The 24,837-nt window shown below is 45.2% G+C and overlaps 1 protein-coding gene across 3 annotated transcripts in view; it reads left to right on the forward strand.

Moving 5' to 3' along the window:
* The window catches only part of oca2 (oculocutaneous albinism II), a 546,813-nt gene that overhangs the window by 372,460 nt on the left and 149,516 nt on the right, over positions 1-24,837 (forward strand). For all 3 annotated transcript variants that reach the window (XM_068032789.1, XM_068032790.1, XM_068032791.1), the window contains exons 17-18: positions 5,968-6,025; positions 7,787-7,895. In XM_068032789.1, coding sequence (XP_067888890.1) covers positions 5,968-6,025; positions 7,787-7,895 — 167 coding nt within the window. The remainder of the gene's footprint in view (positions 1-5,967; positions 6,026-7,786; positions 7,896-24,837) is intronic.

Here is a 24,837-nt window from a genome sequence, read left to right on the forward strand (position 1 = left end):
ATAAGGTTCCCCATGGCAGGCTGATGGAGAAAGTGAAGGCGCTTGGGGTCCAAGGTGTACTAGCTAGATGGATAAAGAACTGGCTGGGCAACAGGAGACAGAGAGTAGCAGTAGAAGGGAGTTTCTCAAAATGGAGACGTGTGACCAGTGGTGTTCCACAGGGATCCGTGCTGGGACCACTGTTGTTTGTGATATACATTAATGATTTGGAGGAAAGTATAGGTGGACTGATTAGCAAATTTGCAGACGACACTAAGATTGGTGGAGTAGCAGATAGTGAAGGGGACTGTCAGAGAATACAGCAGAATATAGATAGATTGGAGAGTTGGGCAGAGAAATGGCAGATGGAGTTCAATCAGGGCAAATGCGAGGTGATGCATTTTGGAAGATCCAATTCAAGAGTGAACTATACAGTAAATGGAAAAGTCCTGGGGAAAATTGATGTCCAGAGAGATTTGGGTGTTCAGGTCCACTGTTCCCTGAAGGTGGCAACGCAGGTAAATAGAGTGGTCAAGAAGGCATACGGCATGCTTTCCTTCATCGGACGGGGCATTGAGTACAAGAGTTGGCAGGTCATGTTACAGTTGTATAGGACTTTGGTTCGGCCACATTTGGAATACTGCGTACAGTTCTGGTCGCCACATTATCAAAAGGATGTGGATGCTTTGGAGAGGGTGCAGAGGAGGTTCACCAGGATGTTGCCTGGTATGGAGGGCGCTAGCTATGAAGAGAGGTTGAGCAGATTAGGATTATTTTCATTAGAAAGACGGAGGTTGAGGGGGGACCTGATTGAGGTGTACAAAATCATGAGAGGTATAGACAGGGTGGATAGCAAGAGGCTTTTTCCCAGAGTGGGGGTTTCAATTACTAGAGGACACGAGTTCAAAGTGAAAGGGGAAAAGTTTAGGGGGGATATGCGTGGAAAGTTCTTTACGCAGAGGGTGGTGGGCACCTGGAACGCATTGCCAGCGGAGGTGGTAGATGCGGGCACGATGGAGTCTTTTAAGATGTATCTAGACAGATACATGAATGGGCAGGAAGAAAAGAGATACAGAACCTTAGAAAATAGGCGACATGTTTAGAGAGAGGATCTGGATCGGCGCAGGCTTGGAGGGCCGAAGGGCCTGTTCCTGTGCTGTAATTATCTTTGTTCTTTGTTCTTTGTTCTTTGACAAAGCTGGTCTTGGCTATCTCAATTCTCCTTCGAATCTCACAGTCAGATCTCCCATCATCTGTGATAAGATGCTCAATGTATGTAAACCTTTTCACTTTTTCCAGGACTTGTCCATTTACTTCAATTTTCACTTCCAAGGTTAAGTCTCTGCTTATCACCATTGTCTTGGTTTTCTTCACATTCATTTTTAATCCCTATTCCACACTCCTTGCATTCACTATGTTCACAATTTCCTGTAGGGCCTCCTCTGACTCTGCAAACAGTGTAGTATCATCTGCATATCTCAAGTTGTTAATGTTCAACCCACCAATATTGCAACCTGATAGATGTTCTATGTCTCTGAAGATAGCTTCAGTGTACAGGTTGAACATAACACATCCCGGACGCACTCTTCTTTTGATTGGGAAACTAGAACATAGCAATATATGAGATTGACAAGCAGGAAAGGCCAATTAGTCTACCAGGCCTGCCTCACACACCATGATGGCTGGAGACACTTTCCATCCACACCTCTCACATTCTGGGTGAGACATAGAGGATAAAGCCAGGGCTCATAAGGGAAAAAATGCCCTGAAAGATTCATCCCCAACCTCCTTGGACAATCAAACCCAATCTAGAAGATCATATGGACCAAATGTGGGACATTGTATAACAGATGGAACCTGGGAAACCTTGTTCTGTCCATCATCCCTGCGGATCAGAGCAGCAGTAAATTTCTGGATAGCAATCAGGACCAGGAAAGCAGACTGATTTTTTTTCCTTTCCTCCTCGTTAAGCCGAGACACTGATGCCAAGCAGAACTCTTCAAACTGTTGCCCTGGTTGAAATCAACAAACTTGTCACAGACTGGGATTTGAACCTGCAACCTTCTGGGCTGTGTTGCTTAATGCCACACTATGTGTTGCATTTAGGCAGTAAGCCATCAGGGGAACTTTCAACACTGTTTTAATCATATCTGCAAAGAAGAGTTAAGACACTTAAATCATTAATTCAAGAGTCGCTAACTGGGCTCAGAGGAAGCATCCTCATATTATTTTGGAAACTGGATTTCACAGCTGGTGAGGGGTCAGTAACAGTGGCTGGAATTTTATGCCCCCCAACAGGAGAGGGCTGGGAGGCGCTTAAAATAGGTTGGGATGGCAGGGGCGCTGGGCCTGCTTCTGATGGTATTTTATCAGCGACAGGAAAGGTGGCGGGAGGTCCACCCGTCCTTGGGACAATGGAGGCCCTTACGTGGCTAATTAATAGCCATTTAAGGGCCCTTTCCCACCGCTGCTGGTATTTTACCAATGGCAGATGGTCTCTTTGCCACCTGGGGAGGCCTCTCAGTAAAACCTGATGGCCTCCCTGTGGCCATGGTGGGTGTGGGGGTGCCTATGGTCGGGTGCCATGTGCCCCACGGAGGGTCAAAGCAGCAAGGGCAACCTTCACAGGAAGCTGCCCTGCCCCGCCCTTGCAATCGATCCCCCAATCCCTCACCGGGGCCTGTCTGATTTGCTCCGACGATCCCTGACATCACTGACCTGCTCCGGACCTCCTCGATGGCTGCTGCTTTGGGGATTGCTGCAGTCCCAGCAGTGGCCACGGCTCCTGGTGGCGATGCTGGGACTGAAGAGCTGCTGGCCCTCTGATTGGCTGGCAGCTCTAGGAGGTGGGACACCCTGCCCAAGAGGGTTTGAAACCACGACCACAAGCAATTAACTGCCTGAGGGCTGTAAAATATGGTCGAGGCTTCAGGGCTGGTGGAGACGGGCTTGCCCCTGACTTTGCAGCTGGTGGGCGAGGCCACCACCTCCTCATTAAATCCTGGCCAGTATGTCCTTTAGTTATGGTTCAATATGATGAGAGGTTTTGATAGAATAGTTTGGAACAAACTGTTTCCAGTGGCAGTTGTGTCAATAATCAAAGGATACAGATTTAAGATAATTGGCAAAGATGAGAAGAATTATTTTTTTCACGCAGTGAGTTGTTAAGATCTGGAGTGCACTGTCTGAAAGAATGGTGGAAGCAGATTCAATGGTATCTGTCAAAAAGTACTTAGATGCTTCTTTGAAAAGGAAACGTTTGCCAGGCTATGGGAAAGAGCAGAGGAGTGAGACTAACTGGATAAGTCTTTCAAAGAGCCACCATAGACATGATAGGACAAATGGCCTCCACCTGTGCTGGAAGATTTTATGATTCTTTATCATAGATTTAACAATGCTAAGCATGTGCGCACCGCCTGGCCTGTGGTCTTTGTACTTGGAGCGCAAGAAAAATTCAAGAAGGACTCGTAAAGGATTTTTACTGCTCAAAAGATAGCATGGCTGCTGTGTGGACTAATAGAAATGTAATGATCTCAAAAGACTTTTCTTCCCTTCCCTACCCCCTTTAAACCATTAATTTTCAAGCATTATATATTCTGATTAATGGTACAAACATTTCTGTTGTTTCTCAAGTACTTTCAAAGCAAATGGTTCATCTGAGGAGTTCAGAACATAAGGGCTGGATTTTGTGCAGGAGGCGGGGGTTCCAGCATTGGGCTGAAGAGTCGGGGAGAACCCCGCCTCTGCACTTTTTCAGGTCCCCGGAGCGATCCTCCGGTCTTTGGCCATTAAATTTGAAGGCCTTTAAACATGTAATAGGGATGGGGATCCTGCCCTCAAGAACTGCTGGCCAATCACAGGGCTGGCAGCTCAACAGTATCGGCAGCGCCTCTGGGAGTGGTGGCTACTGCTGGTACTGCAGAGGCCTTTGGCGTTGGAACCCTGGACCCGAGGTAGGTGAGGCGGGGTCATCGGGGCCGATCCAGAAGTCCCCGGCAAGGAGGTGGTGGGGAGGTGGGCGTTCGGTCCAGAGGGGTTCCCAGGGGTACAGTGGTTCCTGTGGGGTGGGGGGGGAGGTCCTCTGTGGGCCATGAATTGCCCACGAAGGAGTGAACCCCCCCCCCCAAGCCTGTAGGGAGGGTGCCTCATTTTCCAAGGTATGCTTCCTGCATGGCGGAGGCCCCCCCCCGCCATTGGTAAGATCCCAGTGGTAGCAGGAAGAGGCCCTTAATTGTCCATCAATAGGCCTCTTAAGGGCCTCAATTGGCCTCTGGGCAGGAAGGCCGACGTTGGCCTATCCCACCCCCAGGAAGATCGGGCCCAGCAATCCTGGTGTCGGGTTCCATTGTGACCACTGCTGCTCCGATTCTCTAGCAGCCCCCGGCCATGGAACCCGACATTGGGCTGGGAACAAAATCCAGCTCTCTGTGCATTCGAGGAAGTTGAAAACCAACGTGTTTCCATTGAGTTTTCTTTATTTGTTCTCTGTATATCAGCAAAGTTGGCAAGGCCACATTTATTCTCCATCCCTAGTTGTCCTAAAAAGGTAACATTGGGCCTTCTCCTTGAACTGCAGCAGTTTAAAAAAAAAATATTCACTGGACATGAGTGTTGCTGACAATGCAGTATTTATTGCCCATCCTTAATTGCCCTTGAGAAGGTAATGGTAAACCACCTTCTTGAATACAACTGAGTGGCTTGCTAGGCCATTTCAGAGGGCAGTTAAGAGTCAAAAAACATTGCTGTGGGTCTGGAATCACAGTTGGGCCTAACTGGGTAAGAAAAACAGGCTTCCTTCCCCGACGGAAATCAGTGAACCTGATGGATTTTTACAACAGTATTGTCACCTAGTTTTGTATTCAAGATTATTTAATTAATTTAATTTAAATTGTGGGATTTGAACTCATGTCACTGGATCATTAGTCAAGGCCTCTCAATTACTAGTTCAGTAACAAAATCACCATGCTACTGTTTCCTCAACATGCTTCCCCACAGTTCTGGTGGTGATCTTGTGGCACGAGGTAGGGAAGTCCGGGATATTGACCCAGTGACAATGAATGAGAAATGATATATGTCCAACTCAGAATGGTGTGTGACTTGGAAGGGAACTTGGAGGTGATGTTGTTTCCATAACATTGCTGCTGTTGACTTCTTGATGGTTCAAATTGCAGGGAGAGCGATATGTTGAGTTATTTTGTTTGTATTTTCCATCATGACGTAAAAGATAATAAAGCACTTTGACAAGGTTAACCAACGCTAGGTTTGCCATTCAGTGTAATCATAATGGGAAAAGATGTTAGTTGTTGATTAATGAAATAGACCAGACATAAGGTGGGGTTTTCCTCTTTGGATGAATCCCACTGGAAGCTCAGTATGGTGGACTTTATGTCTTGTTTGGCCATGGGTGAACCTGGTGTGTTTCTTAGGTTAGTCTCGTTATAGTTTTTTAGGGTGGGATTCTGCCATGGGTTAAATTCCTAAACCTCCGATATGCTTTATGCCCGTCATTTAGTCTGGGTTTAGACATGCAGAAGCAGCAGTGAGGTTTATCCTTGAGGGGTATTCTTTAAGGTGATATCTTCCACAGCGGTTGTGAGTCACATCTCTGCAGAACTGAGCTGAGCATCATTGCAACTCTGAATTACCAATCCTATGTCCTAGGAGTGATGTTTTCTGCATTTGGTGAAATGAAGGAGGGTAAAGCAGAGAAATTAAACTGGGAAACATTACTGAAATCCTCTCGATCAATTTACTCCAAAAAAAAATGCACAAATTTAATTCTGAAATCAACATCCTTTGAATTTTAGGTGTGGAATTCTTAAATAGAGTTTGCTAATGTCTCACTTGTGGATTACATCAGGGTGCAAAGTTTAGCAAATTTTCCGAGCCTTTTTATGGTTTCATTTTATTTTGAATTAATCACTGCAACATTTGGATACATTGATTTCCTTTTGTAAATTTATAACTTTACAACTTTACATATTTCAGACAAATTTCCCAAGAGGACAAAAACTGGGAAACCAACATTCAGGAACTGCAGAAAACGGTAAGAAAGGTTTAACCTTTACCCTTTAAAATTAGAATATAACACTGTATCTGTCATATTCTTTTGGGCCTCCTTATCTCGAGAGACAATGGATACGCGCCTGGAGGTGGTCAGTGGTTTGTGAAGCAGCACCTGGAGTGGCTATAAAGGCCAATTCTGGAGTGACAGGCTCTTCCACAGGTGCTGCAGAGAAATTTGTTTGTTGGGGCTGTTGCACAGTTGGCTCTCCCCTTGCGCCTCTGTCTTTTTTCCTGCCAACTACTAAGTCTCTTCGACTCGCCACAATTTAGCCCTGTCTTTATGGCTGCCCGCCAGCTCTGGCGAATGCTGGCAACTGACTCCCACGACTTGTGATCAATGTCACACGATTTCATGTCGCGTTTGCAGACGTCTTTATAACGGAGACATGGACGGCCGGTGGGTCTGATACCAGTGGCGAGCTCGCTGTACAATGTGTCTTTGGGGATCCTGCCATCTTCCATGCGGCTCACATGGCCAAGCCATCTCAAGCGCCGCTGACTCAGTAGTGTGTATAAGCTGGGGATGTTGGCCGCTTCAAGGACTTCTGTGTTGGAGATATAGTCCTGCCACCTGATGCCAAGTATTCTCCGAAGGCAGCGAAGATGGAATGAATTGAGACGTCGCTCTTGGCTGGCATACGTTGTCCAGGCCTCGCTGCCGTAGAGCAAGGTACTGAGGACACAGGCCTGATACACTCGGACTTTTGTGTTCTGTCATATAATGGGACTTAAACTGATCTGAAAGAAAACCCATTTATGGGGCTGAATTTTATGAGTGCGCCTCAAATTGAGGCGGCATGCTCTGATCTCGGCTGTCTGCTCGGATGGATCCACTGCCGCTGAGCCCCCGCAATATTTCGCATGGGGGCTCATTTAAATGGAGGGGGTTGTCCCCGGCAACAGCTTCCAGTGCCACTGCACAGGCGCCAGCACCACTAACCTCCCCAAGTCTTCCATTCTGCTTACAATCTGAAGGGTCTAACACCTAAACTTTTCCACCTTCTTTCCTACTCATTTTCATCCTTGATGGTGCTCTGCCCTGTGATTCCATGTCCTTAAATTTCTTAAAATCAAATAATCAACGGTGGATGTGGCAGGAGACACCAGAGTTTTATTAGGTATGATCAACTCTTCCTAGTTTATTTTAAGCAGTAATCGCTGACTACTTGTCTAATACAAATCTATCACTCTCAAATAGTTTCTGTGTATCAAACCTATCAAATCCCTTTATTCTTTTGAAAACCATCAGGTCACCACCACCCCGCACACCAACCCCGCCCCCCCCCAACTTTAATATTCTAAACTAAAGGGAACACAACCTATTCTTATAATTTAACTCTTTAAGCCCTGGTGTCATTGTGGTGAATTTGCACTGCATACCCTCCAAGACTTCCCCTTAAAGCATTTAGAGGCCAGATATATGCCTTATATTAATGTAAGGAACTGTGCAAGATTTTCTAACTTGGATAAGATGAGAACAAAAGCCTGCTCTGGGTCGTAGGTTACCATTAAAAAAATTATTAAAAATGATCAAAAATTGATTTGCAGCATGTCAAAACTCTGAGAAGAATTATTGATTGCCGTGTAGACCTGTGCCTGTATTAGTCCACCGTCTTTCCTTCTGCGCACAGAGACCAAGATTTGATAATGTGATTTGATTTTACTTTTCTGTCCCATTGATTTTATGAAGTAAGCTGCAATTTTTACACAAAGATTTTTTTTATTGATTATATCTTTGCAGCACAGGATAATGGACAAAGCCCTACTGTTGAAATGCTCAACTGTTTTGGGATTCGTTATCTTCATGTTCTTTCTCAACTCGTTTGTTCCCAGCATTCATCTTGATCTTGGTAAGTAAGCCTTATTAGTAAGAGTGCGGGTGGTCAGATCCACATTGGATTTTTTTTTTATTCATTCATGGGATGTGGACGTCGCTGGCTAGGCCAGCATTTATTGCCCATCCCTAATTACCCTTGAGAAGGTGGTGGTGAGCTGCTTTCTTGAACTGCTGCAGTCCATGTGGGGTAGGTATACCCACAGTTCTGTTAGGAAGGGAGTTTGAGGATTTTGACCCAGCGACATTGAAGGAACGGCGATATAGTTCCAAGTCACGATGGTGTGTGACTTGGAGGGGAACTTGCAGGTGGTGGTGTTCCCATGGTGTTCCCATGCATTTGCTGCCCTGGTCCTTCCAGTTGGTAGAGGTCGCAGGTTTGGAAGGTGCTGTCTAAGGAGCCTTGGTGCATTGGTGCAGTGCATCTTGTAGATGGTACACACTGCTGCCACTGTGCGTCGGCGGTGGAGGGAGTGAATGTTTGAGGATGGAGTGCCAATCAAGTGGGCTGCATTGTCCTGGATGGTGTTGAGCTTCTTGAGTGTTGTTGGAGCTGCACCCATCCAGGCAAGTGGAGAGTATTCCATCACACTCCTGACTTGTGCCTTGTAGATGGTGGACAGGCTTTGGGGAGTCAGGAGGTGAGTTACTCGCCGCAGAATTCCTAGCCTCTGACCTGCTCGTGTAGCCATGGTATTTATATGGCTACTCTAGTTCAGTTTCTGGTCAATGGTTGTCCCTAGGATGTTGATAGTGGAGGATTCAGCGATGGTAATGCTGTTGAATGTCAAGGGGAGATGGTTAGATTCTGTCTTGTTGGAGATGGTCATTGCCTGGCACTTGTGTGGCATGAATGTTACTTGCCACTTATCAGCCCAAGCCTGGATATTGTCCAGGTCATCCTGAATTTCTACATGGACTGCTTCAGTATCTGAGGGGTTGCAAATGGTGCTGAACGTTGTGCAATTATCAGCGAACATCCCCATTTCTGATCTTATGATTGAAGGAAGGTCATTGTTGAAGCAGCTGAAGATGGTTGGGTCTAGGACTCTACTCTGGGGAACTCCTGCAATGATGTCCTGGAGCTCAGATGATTGACCTCCAACAACCACAAACATCCTCCTTTGCGTTAGGTATGACTCCAACTAGCGGAGAGTTTTCCCCCTGATTCCCAGTGACCTCAGTTTTGCTAGGACTCCTTCATGCCACACTCGGTCAAATGCTGCCTTGATGTCAAGGGCAGTCACCTCACCTCACCTCTTGATTTCAGCTCTTTTGTCCATGTTTGAACCAAGGCTGTGATGAGGTCAGGAGCTGAGTGGCCCTGTCGGAACCCAAACTGAGCATCACGGAGCAGGTTATTGCTAAGAAAGTACTGCTTGATAGCTCTGTTGATGACACTTTCCATCACTTTACTGATGATTGAGAGTAGACTGATGGGGCAGTAATTGACCGGGTTGGACTTGTCCTGCTTTTTGTGTACAGGACATACCTGGGAAATTTTCCACATTGCTGGGTAGGTGCCAGTGTTGTAGCTGTACTGGAACAGCTTGGCTAGGGGTGCCGCAAGTTCTGGAGCGCAGGTCTTCAGTACTATTGCCGGAATATTGTCAGGGCCCATAGCTTTTGCAGTTTTCAGTGCCTTCAGTCGTTTCTTGATATCACGCGGGATGAATTGAATTGGCTGAAGTCTGGCATCTGTGATGCTGGGGACTTCAGGAGGAGGCTGAGATGGATCATCAACTCCGCACTTCTGGCTGAAGATTGTTGCACATGCTTCAGCCTTATCTTTCGCACTAATGTGCTGGGCTCCCCCATCATTGAGGATGGGGATATTTGTGGAGCCACCTCCTCCAGTTAGTTGTTTAATTGTTCACCACCATTCACGGCTGGATGTGGCAGGATTGAAGAGTTTAGATCTGATCCATTGGTTATGGGATCGCTTAGCTCTGTCTATCGCATGCTGCTTACGCAGTTTGGCATGCAAGTAGTCCTCTGTTGTAGCTTCACCAGGTTGATACCTCATTTTTGGGTATGCCTGGTGCTGCTCCTGGCATGCCCTTTGCACTCTTCATTGAACCAGGGTTGGTCTCCTGGCTTGATGGCAATGGTAGAGTGGCGGCTCTGCCGGGCCATGAGGTTACAGATTGTGGTTGAGTACAATTCTGCTGCTGCTGATGGCCCACAGCGCCTCATGGATGCTCAGTTTTGCATTGCTAGATCTGTACGAAATCTATCCCATTTATCACGGTGATAGTGCCACACAACACAATGGACGGTATCCTCAATGTGAAGGCGGGGCTTCGTCTCCACAAGGACTGTGCAGTGGTCACTCCTACCAATACTGTCATGGACAGATGCATCTGCGGCAGGCAGATTGGTGAGGACGAGGTCAAGTATGTTTTTCTCTATTGTTGATTCCCTCACCACCTCCCAGTCTAGCGGCTATGTCCATTTGGACTCGGCCAGCTCGGTCAGTAATGGTGCTACCGAGCCACTCTTGGTGATGAACATTGAAGTCCCCCACCCAGAGTACATTCTGCACCCTTGCCACCCTCAGTGCTTCCTCCAAATGGTGTTCAACATGGAGGAATACTGACTCATCAGCTGAGGGAGGGCGGTAGGCGGTAATGAGCAGGAGGTTTCCTTGCCCATGTTTGACCTGATGCCATGAGATTCATGGGGTCCAGAGTCGATGTTAAGGACTCCCAGGCCAACTCCCTCCCTACTGTATACCACTGTCCCGCCACCTCTGCTGGGTCTGTCCTGCTGGTGGGACAGGACATACCTGGTGATAGTGATGGTGGTGTCTGGGACATTGTCTGTAAGGTATGATTCCGTGAGTATGACTATGTCAGGCTGTTGCTTGACTAGTCTGTGGGACAGCTCTCCCAACTTTGGCACAAGCCCCCAGATGTTAGTAAGGACGACTTTGCAGGGTCGACAGGGCTGGGTTTGCTGTTGTCGTTTCTGGTGCCTAGGTCGATGCCGGTGGCTCGTCTGGTTTCATTCCTTTTTATTGACTTCGATTCCATTGTGAATACGGCCCTTTATATCTGTCTTTCTCTATTCACTAAGGTGACCTTTGTGTATTATCATTGGTTATCACTTGTTTCCAGGTTTTTAATTAGTGTGTATTAGCCTGTTTTCAGGCTATTAAACCCATTCAGGGCCTCTCAGTGACAGGAATTAGCATACCTGCCTCTTAACCTTTGCCTGTTGCTCTTCCCCACTTCCTCCCCCCACCCCTGCTATTTTGCTCAATTGTTTTTGGACAGCAATCAGAGGGCCCTGTAGCCTGCAGCCATTCTTCCTGTAGCAGTAGCTGGATTACTGCTCCCCCATTCTGGGTGCAGGCCATTAGCAGGGGATGAGGTGGGTGAAGATTGGACCTGCACTGAGGACAAGCCAATGTAGTGCTAATGAGCTGAATCTGAAAAGACGAGGGCATTTCACCTTGCTTAGTCTCTGAGGGGAGAGGATTGTCTGAGCTGATAATCTCTCTTAAATTTAGCCTAATTGGTTGCAAACTGGATCAATGCTCAGTTCTCCATCCAGTAAGGAAACAACATCAACATTTAATTCTTGGTTCCAGTATGAAATGTATCTTGGCTGAGTTTAAATAAGGAAATGAAATATATTCTGCTGTTGCATCTTTCTGCAAATTTTATATATAAATGCAAAGCACTGATTTGTACACAGATAAGACTTCTACACTGGCTTGATGTTCTATTCACAGACAGATATATATTCTTGTATATAAAAATGATTTTGTCCCTGCTTTGAAGATTGATTCCTTTGAAATGTTTTGCTTCGCTGCCTCAGACCATCATCAGTCTATGAATATTATAACATTGCTGATGAAATGAACTTTCAACAAACATGGACAAGAGGAACTCTAAAATAATAAGTCAATTCACGATGAAAGTTATTTACATATTAATAAAACCTATGAATCTATTTCCAGATATAATGCCAATTTATGATCCCAGCAAAAGCTAGCTCAAGCTAAACCACATTTTCCAGAGCTGAATTGGCCCAATTTTACAGGATCCACTCATTTTACTAATTAACTAGCAGGTCTATGCCTGGCAGCGAAGTGAGAGTGGGTTATGCAAAATCTGACCAGGAACTCCAATATAAAGGGAAGGACATACTTAAAGATGGTTGCATCTGGAGACAAATATTGCTTCAGTCTTTATCAAGCTGAATTTTAAATATTTGTCGAGCTTTGCCAAAGTTTATGACTGGAGCTATGTGGGATGGGAAGAAGGAAGTGAAGAAAGCCCAATCTGAAGGCAGATGATTGGTCTGCTAGTGTGGTACAGAACTGACCTCTTGTTTGATGGATACGGCAAAACGTGAAGTGGGTGCGAAGCGGATTGCCAAGGGTGCCCTCTCTATAGGCCAGCTGATGCCCTTCAGGAAGTGGCAATTAGTCAGGATGGGCATGCAGTACCTGGTGCTATCCACCAATCACTATATTTATGGTAACCTTGGCACCTGAGCAATTTTCTGTGCCCTGCAGAGCTTTGCTCAGCAAAAATGATGAACATATCAATGTACAGAAATGTTTGAAGGTGGTAGGACAAGTTGATGAGGCTGTTTAAAAAGAAAACATATGGAATCCTTGGCTTTATAAAGAGAAGCAGTACAGTACACAAGCTGGGAAGTTATGTTAAACGTTTATAAGTTACTGGTTAGACCTGAGCTGGAGTATTGTGTCCCATTCTGGGCACCACACTTTAGAAAGGATGTCAAGGCCTTGCAGAGGACACAGAGGAGATTTACTGGAATAGTACCAGGAATAAAGCTTTCAGTAATTTGGAGACTCTTGAGTTTAATAGAGGTTCTTAAGATGATGAGGAGTTTTTAAGAGTAGACAGAGAGAAACTGTTTCCAAAAGCAAAATACTGCAGATGCTCGAAATCTGAAATAAAACAGAAGATGCTGGGAATATTCAGCAGGTCTGGCAGCATCTGTGGAGAGAGAAACAGAGTTAATGTTTCAGGTCGATGACCTTCCATCAGAATCTGTTTTCTCTGGTGAGTGGGGCAATAAACAGAAGACACAAATATGAAAAAATTGGCAAAGAAGTCAGGGGGCGATGAATAAAATTTGTTTTTACTGAATGAGGGACTATGGTGTGGAATGCACTGCCTCAAAAGGGTGGTAGAAACAGATTGAGTAGTGACTTTCAAAAGGGAATTGGATCTCCAATTATAAAGGAAATAATTACAGGGCTGTAGGAAAAGTGCAGGGAAGAGGAACAATTTGGTAGCTCTTTCAGAGAGCAAGCATAGGTATAATGGGCCACATGGCCTTTTCTGTGCTGCATCATTATATGACTATTCTATATTATCCTTCACAAAGAAGGCCTCTGCACTAGCTTTGTGTGGCAGATTGGTTGATTCGGAATATATCCTGTGCATGGTCTGGAATAATCTGCTGCATAGAATGTTAACACACCTACAGGGAGAGCTGTCCCAGTTCTTGAAGCAGTCTGCAAGTCAACCTGGAGCAGGTAGCTTACCTCTGGCATGGCCTCTGAACTGAGGCTGAGGTGACAAAAGAAAATAAAAGAAAGAACTAGCAAACTTGCATTTGTTCAGTACTTTATCATATCCTTAGAACATCGCAAGGTATTTTCCAACCAATGGGTTACTTTGGAAATGCAAGGACGGGTTGTGTCAGTGGGTGGGGTGTGGAGTCTCAGTCATGAAACATGGACCTCCGAGTTTTCTCTCTGCGTGTTCACCCTCCCAGCCGGGAAGTCAGCCTGATTGACAGACTTGATGACCAATTAGGCGAGGGAGCACTCTGGAGCAATAGGCCACTGCAGATAGGGAGCCTGCAGCTGCTACTCGGAGTGTGGGGGGTCCGATTCTCAACTCTGGTTGGAGGGGTAGGTGGGAGGTGTCCCATCCTTGGGCAGCATTCAGTCCCCAGTCAGGGTGCAGGGGTTTGATCTGACCATGGGAGTCTTTGTATGGGGAAGGGGGAAACTTAGGGGGACTTTGAGGGGAAAACACTTCTGCTTCTCCGGGCCCACAAGGAGTGCTGAAAAGACACTCACCTTCTCTTCAAAGCTATCCTTGCTTCCCTTCAGCTGCCGGATTACCTGAGGCCTGGGAAACCAGGCTGGCCAGGATTAAATTTAAAGCTACCAGGCTCTTTATAATACTTAAATCCCCAACCCATCTCTGGGAGGTAGAAGTGGCTTGGGGACAGGTTGGGGTTGAGTTTGAGATTTTTAAATTTTTAACATCTCACCCAACCCCAATCCACCTGATTTTTTTTGAGGGAAGGGGTTAAGATTTAGCCTGCAATTCCTATTCCTAGGTAGGCAAACACAACAGCTAACTTTTAATTGGAATGGATTGAAAACTGGCTGAAGGCCCATAGGTAAAAATGATTGCAGGTGGATTTGATCTGTTTGCGGACCAGTCACCACCTACAGGGCACAAGTTTTGGAAAATGTGTTAACTAGAATTCGTTAGGTTATTTTCAAATTTTCTGAATATTGAGATAGGTCCATAGGTCTGTAGTTGCTCGATCTCACACTTGAAACTCAGATGGAAACTATGTTTGCCTTGTTGCAGTCAACCTCCACAGTGTTCATTGACATCTTCAAAAGGAACATTAATGCTTCACAAATCTCACCCCTTGTTTTGAAGTACTCTAAGATATATTTCATTTTCCATGGGGATTTATTGGTTTCCAGTCCAATAAGTTTATCTAGAGACTTTACCTCATGTTGACAAAGTTCCAAAACATGAAAAACTGGGATAGATTTTCAACTGGCTGCCCTGGCATAAAACTGGCATTGTTGAATGACCACCCATAAAAAAAGCTGAACAATTTTAATTTCCCTTTAAATCAACAGAAATAATAAAAAGTGCAAGTTTCTATAAAGAGTGGTCAATCCTTCATGCCAGTTTGATGCCCGGGCAGCAAATTAAAAATCCATCCCAACACATGTTTGATGGTTAGATATTGTATTGTTTGGATACCCTCTTGTAAAAGGCTCCAAGAAGTAGTTGTAAGGATATTTCTTATCTGCTGTTCCTTCCCCTATTTAAATTCATATAGGTCCTCTTGGTTATTAATCTCGTCCTTGACTATGGCGTTGCTATTATGATATCGGAAGAATTGCTTTGGCAGTTTTTGTTTGGCATTTGTTATGTTGTACCTTTTTCCAGGTTTCTATTGTCCTTCTATTGTGACCTTCTGTATGCAAGTGCACTTGGACCAATGATTACCGTCTCCCTTCTTCCTACACACTGCGAATCTTTCATTTCCTCAAATTCAGTATCAATAAACAGATTTCACATGGTGGTAAGGATTTCATCATCAACTTGGGGACAGGAACGGAGGCGAGAGGAGTACACAAAATGGCAAGAGGTGCCATGCCCGGCATTGTCCTGGCCCCCTGGAATTTTGTCTGGGGTGCAGAAGGCCAAGGACGGACGGCCTTCCCGCCCCAGGCCAATTGAGACCCTTAAGTGGCCAATTAATGGTTACTTAAGGGCAGCCTTCAGCCTCTGCTCCAATTTTATTGAAGTCGGAGAGTACTGCAGCCTTGTGGATGCACTGCCAGGTGAGCCATAAGAACTAGGAGCAGGAGTAGGCAAATCAGCCCCTCGAGCCTGCTCCGCCATGAAATATGATCATGGCTGATCTCATCCCGGCCTCAACTCCACTTTCCTGCCCATTCTCCCTAACCCTTCAACCCATTACTAATTAAAAATCTATCTATCTCCTCCTTAAATTTTCTCAATGTCCCGGCATCCACCGCACTCTGGGGTAGTGAATTCCACAGACTCATGACCCTTTGAGAGAAGTAATTTCTCCTCATCTCTGTTCTAAATCTGCTACCCCTTTTCCTAAAACTATGACCTCTCATTATAGATTGCCCCACCAGAGGAAACATCCTCTCTACGTCTACTTTGTCAATCCCCTTAATCATCTTATATACCTCAATTAGATCTCCTCTCATTCTTCTAAACTCTTGAGAGTAAAGGCCTAAACTGCTCAATCTCTCTTCATAAGACAAACCCCTCATCTCTGGAATCAATCCAGTGAACCTCCTCTGAACTGCCTCCAATGCAACTACATCCCTCCTCAAGTAAGGGGACCAAAACTGTACGCAATACTCCAGGTGCGGTCTCACTAATGCCTTGTACAGTTGCAGCAACACTTCCCTACTTTTATACTCTATTCCTTTAGCAATAAATGCCAAAATTTCATTTTCCTTCCCTATTACCTGCTGCACCTGCATACTAGTTTTCTGTGATTCATGCACGAGGACACCCAAATCCCTCTGCACTGAAGCACATGGCGGCCTCCTGGCTGTTGGGGGGGGGGGGGGGGTGCCCTCCTCTGGGGGCAATCCGTAGCTTCTGGAGGGCCCCCATGGCAGTGTGGCTGCCCCTACAGCAAGAACCCCCAACCCTCACCAACCCATGCCCCCCACCCCCTCACCAGGGCCTGCCAACTGGCCCCAGCAAACCCGACCCCACTCACCTTTCCTGGGGTCTCCGATGTCTTCGGTACTGCAGAGTCCATCGCTCTCAGTGGCGCTTCCAGTACTCCAGAGCTGCTGGCCTTCCGATTGGTCGGCAGCTCTGGAGACAGGAGCTCATCCCTTAAAGGGAAGGTGTCTCTGATAGTTGGCAGTTAATTGGTTGCCCACCATGAAATTGCAATGGGGGTCTGAAACAGGGCCGAGGCAGGATTTCACCATGCCTTCTGGCCCATTACTGGAGTAAACTCCCGACCAGTCGTCTCTTACACAGTTTCCTATCTGTTCAAAGAACACCACAAAGCAAAGTGAAAGGAAAAAAACCCATCAGGACGTTTAACAAAGGTTTCCAAATATTGCAGGAGTTCTTCCTATCTTTCTCTTTGTGTCTCGGTTTCTCACTTTCTCTGCTGCCTTGAATTTCACAGGGTCACTATGGTTAATTGCCACCAGTACTGGACTGCTGCAGTGCTGTGAAGTTGTTTGCGAACTGACAGCATTTGTCAAAAATTCAAATTCTGTAAGCTAGCCGACTCAATAACTAGCTTCTTGCTAAATTAAATAGACCATGGGTCACGCAAACAAGACCACTCTCAGCACTGTGGCTTTCTGAGGAAGAATCCCATTCCCAATAAACTGTCATTCTTCTGAGTTTCTAGCGAGGCAAGATTAAATTTTGTGGAATAGAAAATGTGCAAACTGCTCTTGCATATTTATGCTAAATACAAAAATATAATCAAACTGCCTTTTCTCATTGTGTGCTTTAAAGGAATTGGGATTTGCTGCCATAGTTTTTAACTTGGAATCGGATTTACATTGCTACAATATTCATCCAAGCTACTTAATGACATTACAGTCTAATTAACTTAACTTTCAAATGCAATTTGGTATTTTATAAAATGCTAAAATTTCCAAATGTCTTTGACGACTTAATGGGTAAATGCATTGTCTGGTGTGGTAGAGATCCTCATGGAGCAGAACAAGAACAACGTGCATTTACATATGGGATTAGTGTAGGATTAGTATAAATGGGTGGTTGATGTTCGGCACAGACTCGGTGGGCCGAAGGGCCTGTTTCAGTGCTGTATCTCTAATCTAATCTACATAGTGCCTTGAACGTAGTAAAACGTCCCAAGGTTTTCACAGGAGTGTATTACTGACACTGAGCCAAGAAGGAGATATTAGGACAGGTGACCAAATATTTGATCAAAGAGGCAGGTTTGAAGCCTTGTTTTCAATCCCTCCATGGCTTCGCCTCTCTCTATCTCTGCAATCTCCTTCAACTCAACAAGCCTCCGCGATATCTGTGCTCCTTTAATTCGGGTCTCTTCAGCATCCCTGATTTTAATCGCTCCACTGCTGGTGGTTGCGCCTTCAGCTGCCTAGGCCCTAAGCTCTGGAATTCCTTCCCTAAACCTCTCCGCGTCTCCACCTCTCATTCCTCTTTGAAGACTTCCCTTACAACCTACCTCTTTCACCAAGCTTTTGGTCATCTGGCATAATATCTCCATACATGGCTCGGTGTCACATTTTGCTTTATACTGGAATAATAAGAATCAATCAGAGTTCCTACTCTTGGTTATTATCCAATGATCCAATGCTAGAAAGTATGCATAAGTGGATGTTGGGTGAAGATGTCTGACTTTTTGATATCCCTTAGTTAAATGACCAAAGTCACTATTACCAAAGTCTCCTGTGAAGTGACTTGGGATGTTTGATTATATTAAAGGCACAATATAAATACAAATTGTTGTTGAGACTCAGTACCACACCAGACAATGCATTTAACCACGAAACTGTCAAGGACACTTGGGGACTTTAAAGACCACAAAGGGGACAATAAGAATCAACCAGACTTCCTACTCTTGGTTATTATCCAATGGTCCAATGCTGGAAAGTATGCATAAGTGGATATTGACTGAGGATATTTGTCTTTTGATATCCCTTAGTTAAATTACCAAGTCGCTATCTGCCCTAATACAAGAAAGATGCATCTAGCTAGTTTTTACTTAAAGTGAACTGGTGCTGAACTGATCAGCTGCACCAGTTCAGCCTTCTACAAATTACAGCAGGCGAATGTTTGACAACAAAAACCTCCATAAGTCAACAAAAGTCTAGACTACAAAGGAATTGTCGTCGGCGCGCTCCTGTACTACTACTGGACTCTCATAAGTATGCTAAATTCCATCAGCAATGTCTCTACTGCATCCTCCGTATTCAATGGGAGATCCATTGAACAAAGGCTAGTGTCCTTCTTGAAGCCAGATCCACAGGCATTCAGGCAAAATTCCTGCAAAATAAACTCCGATAGATTGGCCACTGTGTCCATATGGGTGAAAATTGTCTCCCCCGCCTGGCCCTCTTCTCACAATTCTCAAATGGCCAATGTTCCAGGAGAGGACGCTCTGAAGCTCTCCTCGAAGTGCGGCTGCATTGACCTTAACAACTGGGAGGAGATTACTACTCACCATTCGGAATGGCAACAACTTGTCCAGCAAGCTGCATCATGAGTCCCAAAGCCCTAACAATGAAGCAGAGCGGCGGCAGAGAAGGAAAGAAATGGAAGCAAATATTGCACTCTGGATCCCACCAGCTCATGGGACGTCCTGCCCCATGTGCCCAAAGATCTGTGGGTCAGAAATTGGCCTGCTCAGTCACGTGAAGACCCATGGCAGAAACCGTAACCCTGAGTAGATATTGTCCTTGAATCGTTAAGTTAACGACTTAAGAGAACACCTTTAATGCCTAATGGATAACTATAGGGTTGATTTTTCCTGCAGTATATCTAAATTGCCTGTAGCTGAGAGTTTGGTTTGTGATTTGGACGTAGTGGCCTGTGGAGATTGAATACAGGAGATTGAATAATGGACTTCAGGGAGGGGGAGCAGTTAATATGAACTCCAGAAGCCTACCTTAAAATCTGGTTGGCAGGGCTATCTTCTTTGGGCGTCCCTGGGCTGGGACACTCGCAAGCACATCACGAGGCAAGCCAGCTAAGCCACTCCTCCCAACTCATTAAAATTGCTTTGTTGGGCCTCTGCATTCTGTAGGGGCAGACCAGACTCCGCCCACTCAGGAAAGACACAGAAATCTTGGAACAGCATTGAAGGTGCATAGATTTGGCAATCTGAGTGTCTGACCCATGTTCCTGACCTTTCTGACTGGGGACCTATGTGCCCTGGTGGGGGTGAGATGGAGAAAGAGTCCGGAAATGTTTATTCATTCCCAGTCTTTGTTTCGCAGAACCTCAAAGAGCTCATTACCTTCCTCAATCGTTCTTAATTCCTACAATCTCTATACTTGTCATCGTTTAATCATCATTTCCTAACTTACCTTATCTAGTTCCATCCTTGGTGATGTCCTGCACTACAGACCTTGTTCCTTCACTGAGATTTTTCAATTAAAAAAGGTCAGAACCTTCAGGTGAGGAGGGGATGAATAGGGGAATACTTGAAAGACTCAAAAAATAAAATTTTAAATATCCCCAAATTATTGCTATCTAGTTTATTCCTGTTATCATTAGAACAAAACCTGTAGCTTAAGTCTGGCCACAAGAGGAAACCCACCCAAGTAAATCTATAGTAGTGATTTATATGCAAGTCAGGATTGAAAATAAATCTAGCTGCTAAATATTTGAAGGATGAAGACTTGTTGAATCAGATATAGATTGAACTATTTCAGAGCTATTAAACCAAGTGCAGGTAATTTTACAGAGCTGGAGCTGGAGAATCTTTTAATAAAAGGCTGGACAGTTTCGATGATGTAGTCTGAGTATAATTATACTGATCTGCAATGAGTGGTTGGAAAGGGTATTTTGAAGGAAATTTTGGAGCTCAGAAGAGTACTGTGGTTACACTTGAAATAACAGTTCCAAATTTATCTGATTACACACTTTCCCAGTGTGAAAGGGCCTTTGCAGGGAGTACTGATCAGGAAATTGTCAGCCCTTCATTTCATGATTGATGCACATCACAAATGCCACTTCGTGCTGGGATGATTCAATTGGGGCTACAGCCCTATAAAGATTGATCACTCAAAGCTTTTTTCCTTTCATGCTGCAACCAGAAACAATTACTTGCATTTACGTATCACCTTTAATGTAGTAAAATTCCCCAAGGCGCTTTGACAGGAGCGGTATCAAACAAAATTTGACACCAAGCCACATAAGAAGATATTAGGGCAGGTGACCAAAGGTTTGTGAAAGAGTTAGGTTTTAAGGAGGGTCTTAAAGGAGGAGAGAGTGGTTGAGAGGTGAAGAGGCTTAGGGAGGGAATTCCAGAAATCAGGACCTAGGTAGCTCAAAGCAAGGCCATCAATGGTGGAGTGATGAAAATCAGAAATGCGCAAGAGGCCAGAATTGAAAGAGCACAGAGCTCTTGGAAAGTTGTAGGGCTGGAGGAGGTTACAGAGATAGGGAGGGGCAAGACCTTGGAAGGATTTCAAAAAATGGATGAGGGTTTTAAAATGTTGCCAGACCGGGAGCCAATGTAGGTGAGTGAGCACAGGGGTGATGGGTGAACAATGCAGAGTGAATGGCCAAGAAATTCCTCAGCTTCTGCCGTTTTCCCATTGTAACTGTGAAGTAAGTCCAACAAGAACCCCAGGAAATGTCAGAGGCCAAGTTAAATTGGGTCTCACTGTTTCAGGGGGTTTCCTCCATGTCTTGTAAGGGACCGAACTTTGGTGTGCCCCCTTACAAGATAAGTGATGGGCCCAGGGATGAGAACGGGGCAGTGACTCTCAACCAGGACTTCTCAGCCCTAACCCATTATTGCAGTGTTGGCTTGTACATCTACTAAGGTGAGGTGTACTGGCATGTGGACTCGATTGGTGGAATCTAGCCCTAGCAAATGACCCCTCTGCTCATAGAGCTAATTTGATAATTCCTGAGGTCAGGGTGCGGAGGCCTGGACAAACACCTCCCCCTCAAAAAGTGGAACAGGGTGAATTTCCAAAGTATGGGGCTCTCACCCAATGTCCACTTACAGAAATGGTCATTTGACATTAGGCAGGAGGGAGATCACTGGCTGAGTTTTCTCACTTACGGGGAGGAATGGGCACTTAAAATTCCTGGCAACAATGTATTCAGAAAGATAGGCAAGGGAAAAAAGGAGGGGTGATTGCAGTATTGATCAAAGATGCTGTTACAGCATAAGAAAGCGATGATGTATTTGAGAGTTCAAGGACAGAATCTATATGGCTAGAATTAAGGAACAATAGAAGTGCTATTATGCTGCTAGGTGTGTATTATAGGCCACCAAATAGCGGGAAGGAGATAAAGGAGAAAATTTGCAGGCAAATTACAGAAAGATGCAAGAACTTTAGAGTAGTGATAATGGAGCTTCAATTATCCTAACATAGAAAAGGAAAATAACAGTGTAAAGAGCAAAGATGGGGGAGGAATTCCTGAAATGTGCACAAGAGAACTTTCTTGATCAATATCTTTCCAGACCAAAGATGATGGAGACAGTAATAAAAACAAGAAATGCTGGAATTACTCAGCAAGTCTGGCAGCATCTGTGGAGAGAGAAGCAGAGTTAACATTTCAGGTCAGTGACCTTTCATCGGAACTGGCAAAGGTTAGAAATGTAATAAGTTTTAAGTAAATAAAGTGGGGGTGAGGCAAGAGATAACAAAAGGGGTGTTGATAGGACAGGGCCACAGAAAATAACTGACCAGAAGCTCATGGAGCAAAGGCAAATGGTATGTTAATGGGGTGCTGAAAGGCAAAGCATTAGTGCAGAAAGGGTGTCAATGGACAGAAAAATGAACAGCCGTGGCCTAACGCACAAACATGACAAAAACTGTGGGCAGGCACATGGTAAAAAAAAAGATTGATGAAAGAAACTAAAATAAAATAAAAATAAAAAATAACTATAAATAAAAAAGGGGGCCCGTCATGCTCTGAAATTATTGAACTCAATGTTCAATCCAGCAGGTTGTAGCATGCCTAATCGGTAAATGAGATGCTGTTCCTCGAGCTTGCATTTATGTTCACTGGAACACTGCAGCAATCCCAGGACAGAAATGTGGGCATGAGAGCAGGGGGGTGTGTTGAAATGGCCAGCAACTGGAAGCTCGGGGTCATGCTTTCGGACTGAGCGGAGGAACTCCTGCACTGATGTCCTGGAGCTCAGATGATTGACCTCCAACAACCACAGCCATCGTCCTTTGTGCTAGGTATGACTCTAACCAGAAGAGAGTTTTCCCCCTGATTCCCATTGACTCCAGTTTTGCGAGGGCTCCATGATGCCATACTCGGTCAAACGCTGCCTTGATGTCAAGGGCAGTCACTCTCACATCACCTCCTGACTTCAGCTCTTTTGTCCATGTTTGAACCAAGGCTGTAATGAGGTCAGGTGCTGAGTGGTCCTGTCGGAACCCAAACTGGGTATCACTGAGCAGGTATTGCTAAGCAAGTGCTGCTTGATGGCACTGTTGTGTCCTCGGCCCAACCATCTTCATCAATGACCTTCCTTCAATCATAAGGTCAGCAGTGGGGATGTTCGCTGATGATTGCACAATGTTCAGCACCATTCGCAACTCCTCAAATACAGAAGCAGTCCGTGTAGAAATGCAGCAAGACCTGGACAATATCCAGGCTTGGGCTGATAAGTGGCAAGTAACATTTGCGCCACACAAGTGCCAGGAAATAACCATCTCCAACAAGAGAGATTCTAACTATCTTCCCTTGACATTCAATGGCATTACCGTTGCTGAATCCCCCACTATCAACATTCTAGGGGCTACCATTGACCAGAAACTGAACTTCAGTAGCCATATAAATACCGTGGCTACAAGAGCAGGTCAGAGGCTAGGAATCCTGTGGCGAGTAACTCACCTCCTGACTCCCCAAAGCCTGTCCACCATCTACAAGGCACAAGTCAGGAGTGTGATGGAATACTCTCCACTTGCCTGGATGGGTGCAGCTCCAACAACACTCAAGAAGCTCGACACCATTCAGGACAAAGCAGCCCGCTTGCTTGGCACCCCATCCACAAACATTCACTCCCACCACCACCGAAGCACAGTGGCAGCAGTGTGTACCATCTACAAGATGCACTGTAGCAAAGCACCAAGGCTCCTTAGACAGCACCCTCCAAACCCGCGATCTCTACCAACTATAAGGACGAGCAGCATCACCACCTGCAAGTTCCGGTCCAAGTCACACGCCATTCTGACTTGGAACTATATTGCCGTTCCTTCACTGTCGCTGGGTCAAAATTCTGGAACTCCCTTCCTAACAGCACTGTGGGTGTACCTACCTCACATGGACTGCAGCGGTTCAAGAAGGCAGCTCACCACCACCTTCTCAAGGGCAATTAGGGATGGGCAATAAATGCTGGCCTGGCCAGTGACGCCCACTTCCCATGAATGAATTAAAAAAAAGGTGTTCCACAAAGCGGTCATCCAATCTGCGTTTGGTCTCCTCAATGTAGAGGAGACCACATTGTTTGCAGCGAACTGGTTGCTTGCCAGCATTTCTTTTTATTTCAGAGTTCCAGCATCTGCAGTATTTTGCTTTTATTATGATTGAAGAACTGCTGGATTGAGTTCTGGTGACTGAAGTGGGGCAAGTGAAGCATTTTTCGGTGGAAGAGTAATTGTGATTCAGTGATCACAATATCATTAGGTTTAGAAGAAGACAAGGAAAAATCAAATGTGAAGATACTAATTGGAGGAGGGCTAATTTCAGTGAATTGAAAAGGGTCTTGGCCCAGGTGGACTGATATCAAAGTAAAACAGTAAAACAGCAATGGGAGGCCATCAAAGAAGATATAAGAACATATAAGAAATAGGAGTAGGAATAGGCCAGTCAGCTCCTCAAGCCTGTCCCGCCATTCAATAAGATCATGGCTGATTTGCCCCAGACCTCAACTCCTCTTTCGTGCCAGCTCCTCATAGCCCTCAACTCCCCGATATTTCAAAAATCTATCTACCTCCTCTTTAAATACTGACAGTGATTTAACCTCCACAAGTTTCTGGGGTAGAGAATTCCAGACATTCACTACCCTCTGAGAGAAGAAATTCCTTCGCATCTCAGTTTTAAATGAATGCCCCCTTATTCTGTAACTATATCCCCTCGTTCAAGATTCCCCCATTAGTGGGAAAATCTTCTCAATGTCTACCCTGTCATGCCCCCTCAGAATCTTGTACGTTTCAATAAGATCACCCCTCATTCTTCTAAACTCTAATGAATAAAGGCCTAACCTGTTTAGCCGTTCTTGATAAGTCAACCCCTTCATCCCAGGAATCAGCCGAGTGAATCGCTTTTGAACTGCCTCCAATGCCAGTATATCCTTTCTTAAATACAGGGACCAAAACTGTACACAGTACTCCAGGTGCAGCCTCACCAACATCCTATACATTTGTAACAAGACCTCCCTATTTTTAAACTCCAAACCCCTAGCAATAAAGGCCAAAATTCCATTTG

Source organism: Heterodontus francisci, chromosome 6, assembly GCF_036365525.1.
Source record: "Heterodontus francisci isolate sHetFra1 chromosome 6, sHetFra1.hap1, whole genome shotgun sequence".
Lineage (NCBI taxonomy): Eukaryota > Metazoa > Chordata > Chondrichthyes > Heterodontiformes > Heterodontidae > Heterodontus > Heterodontus francisci.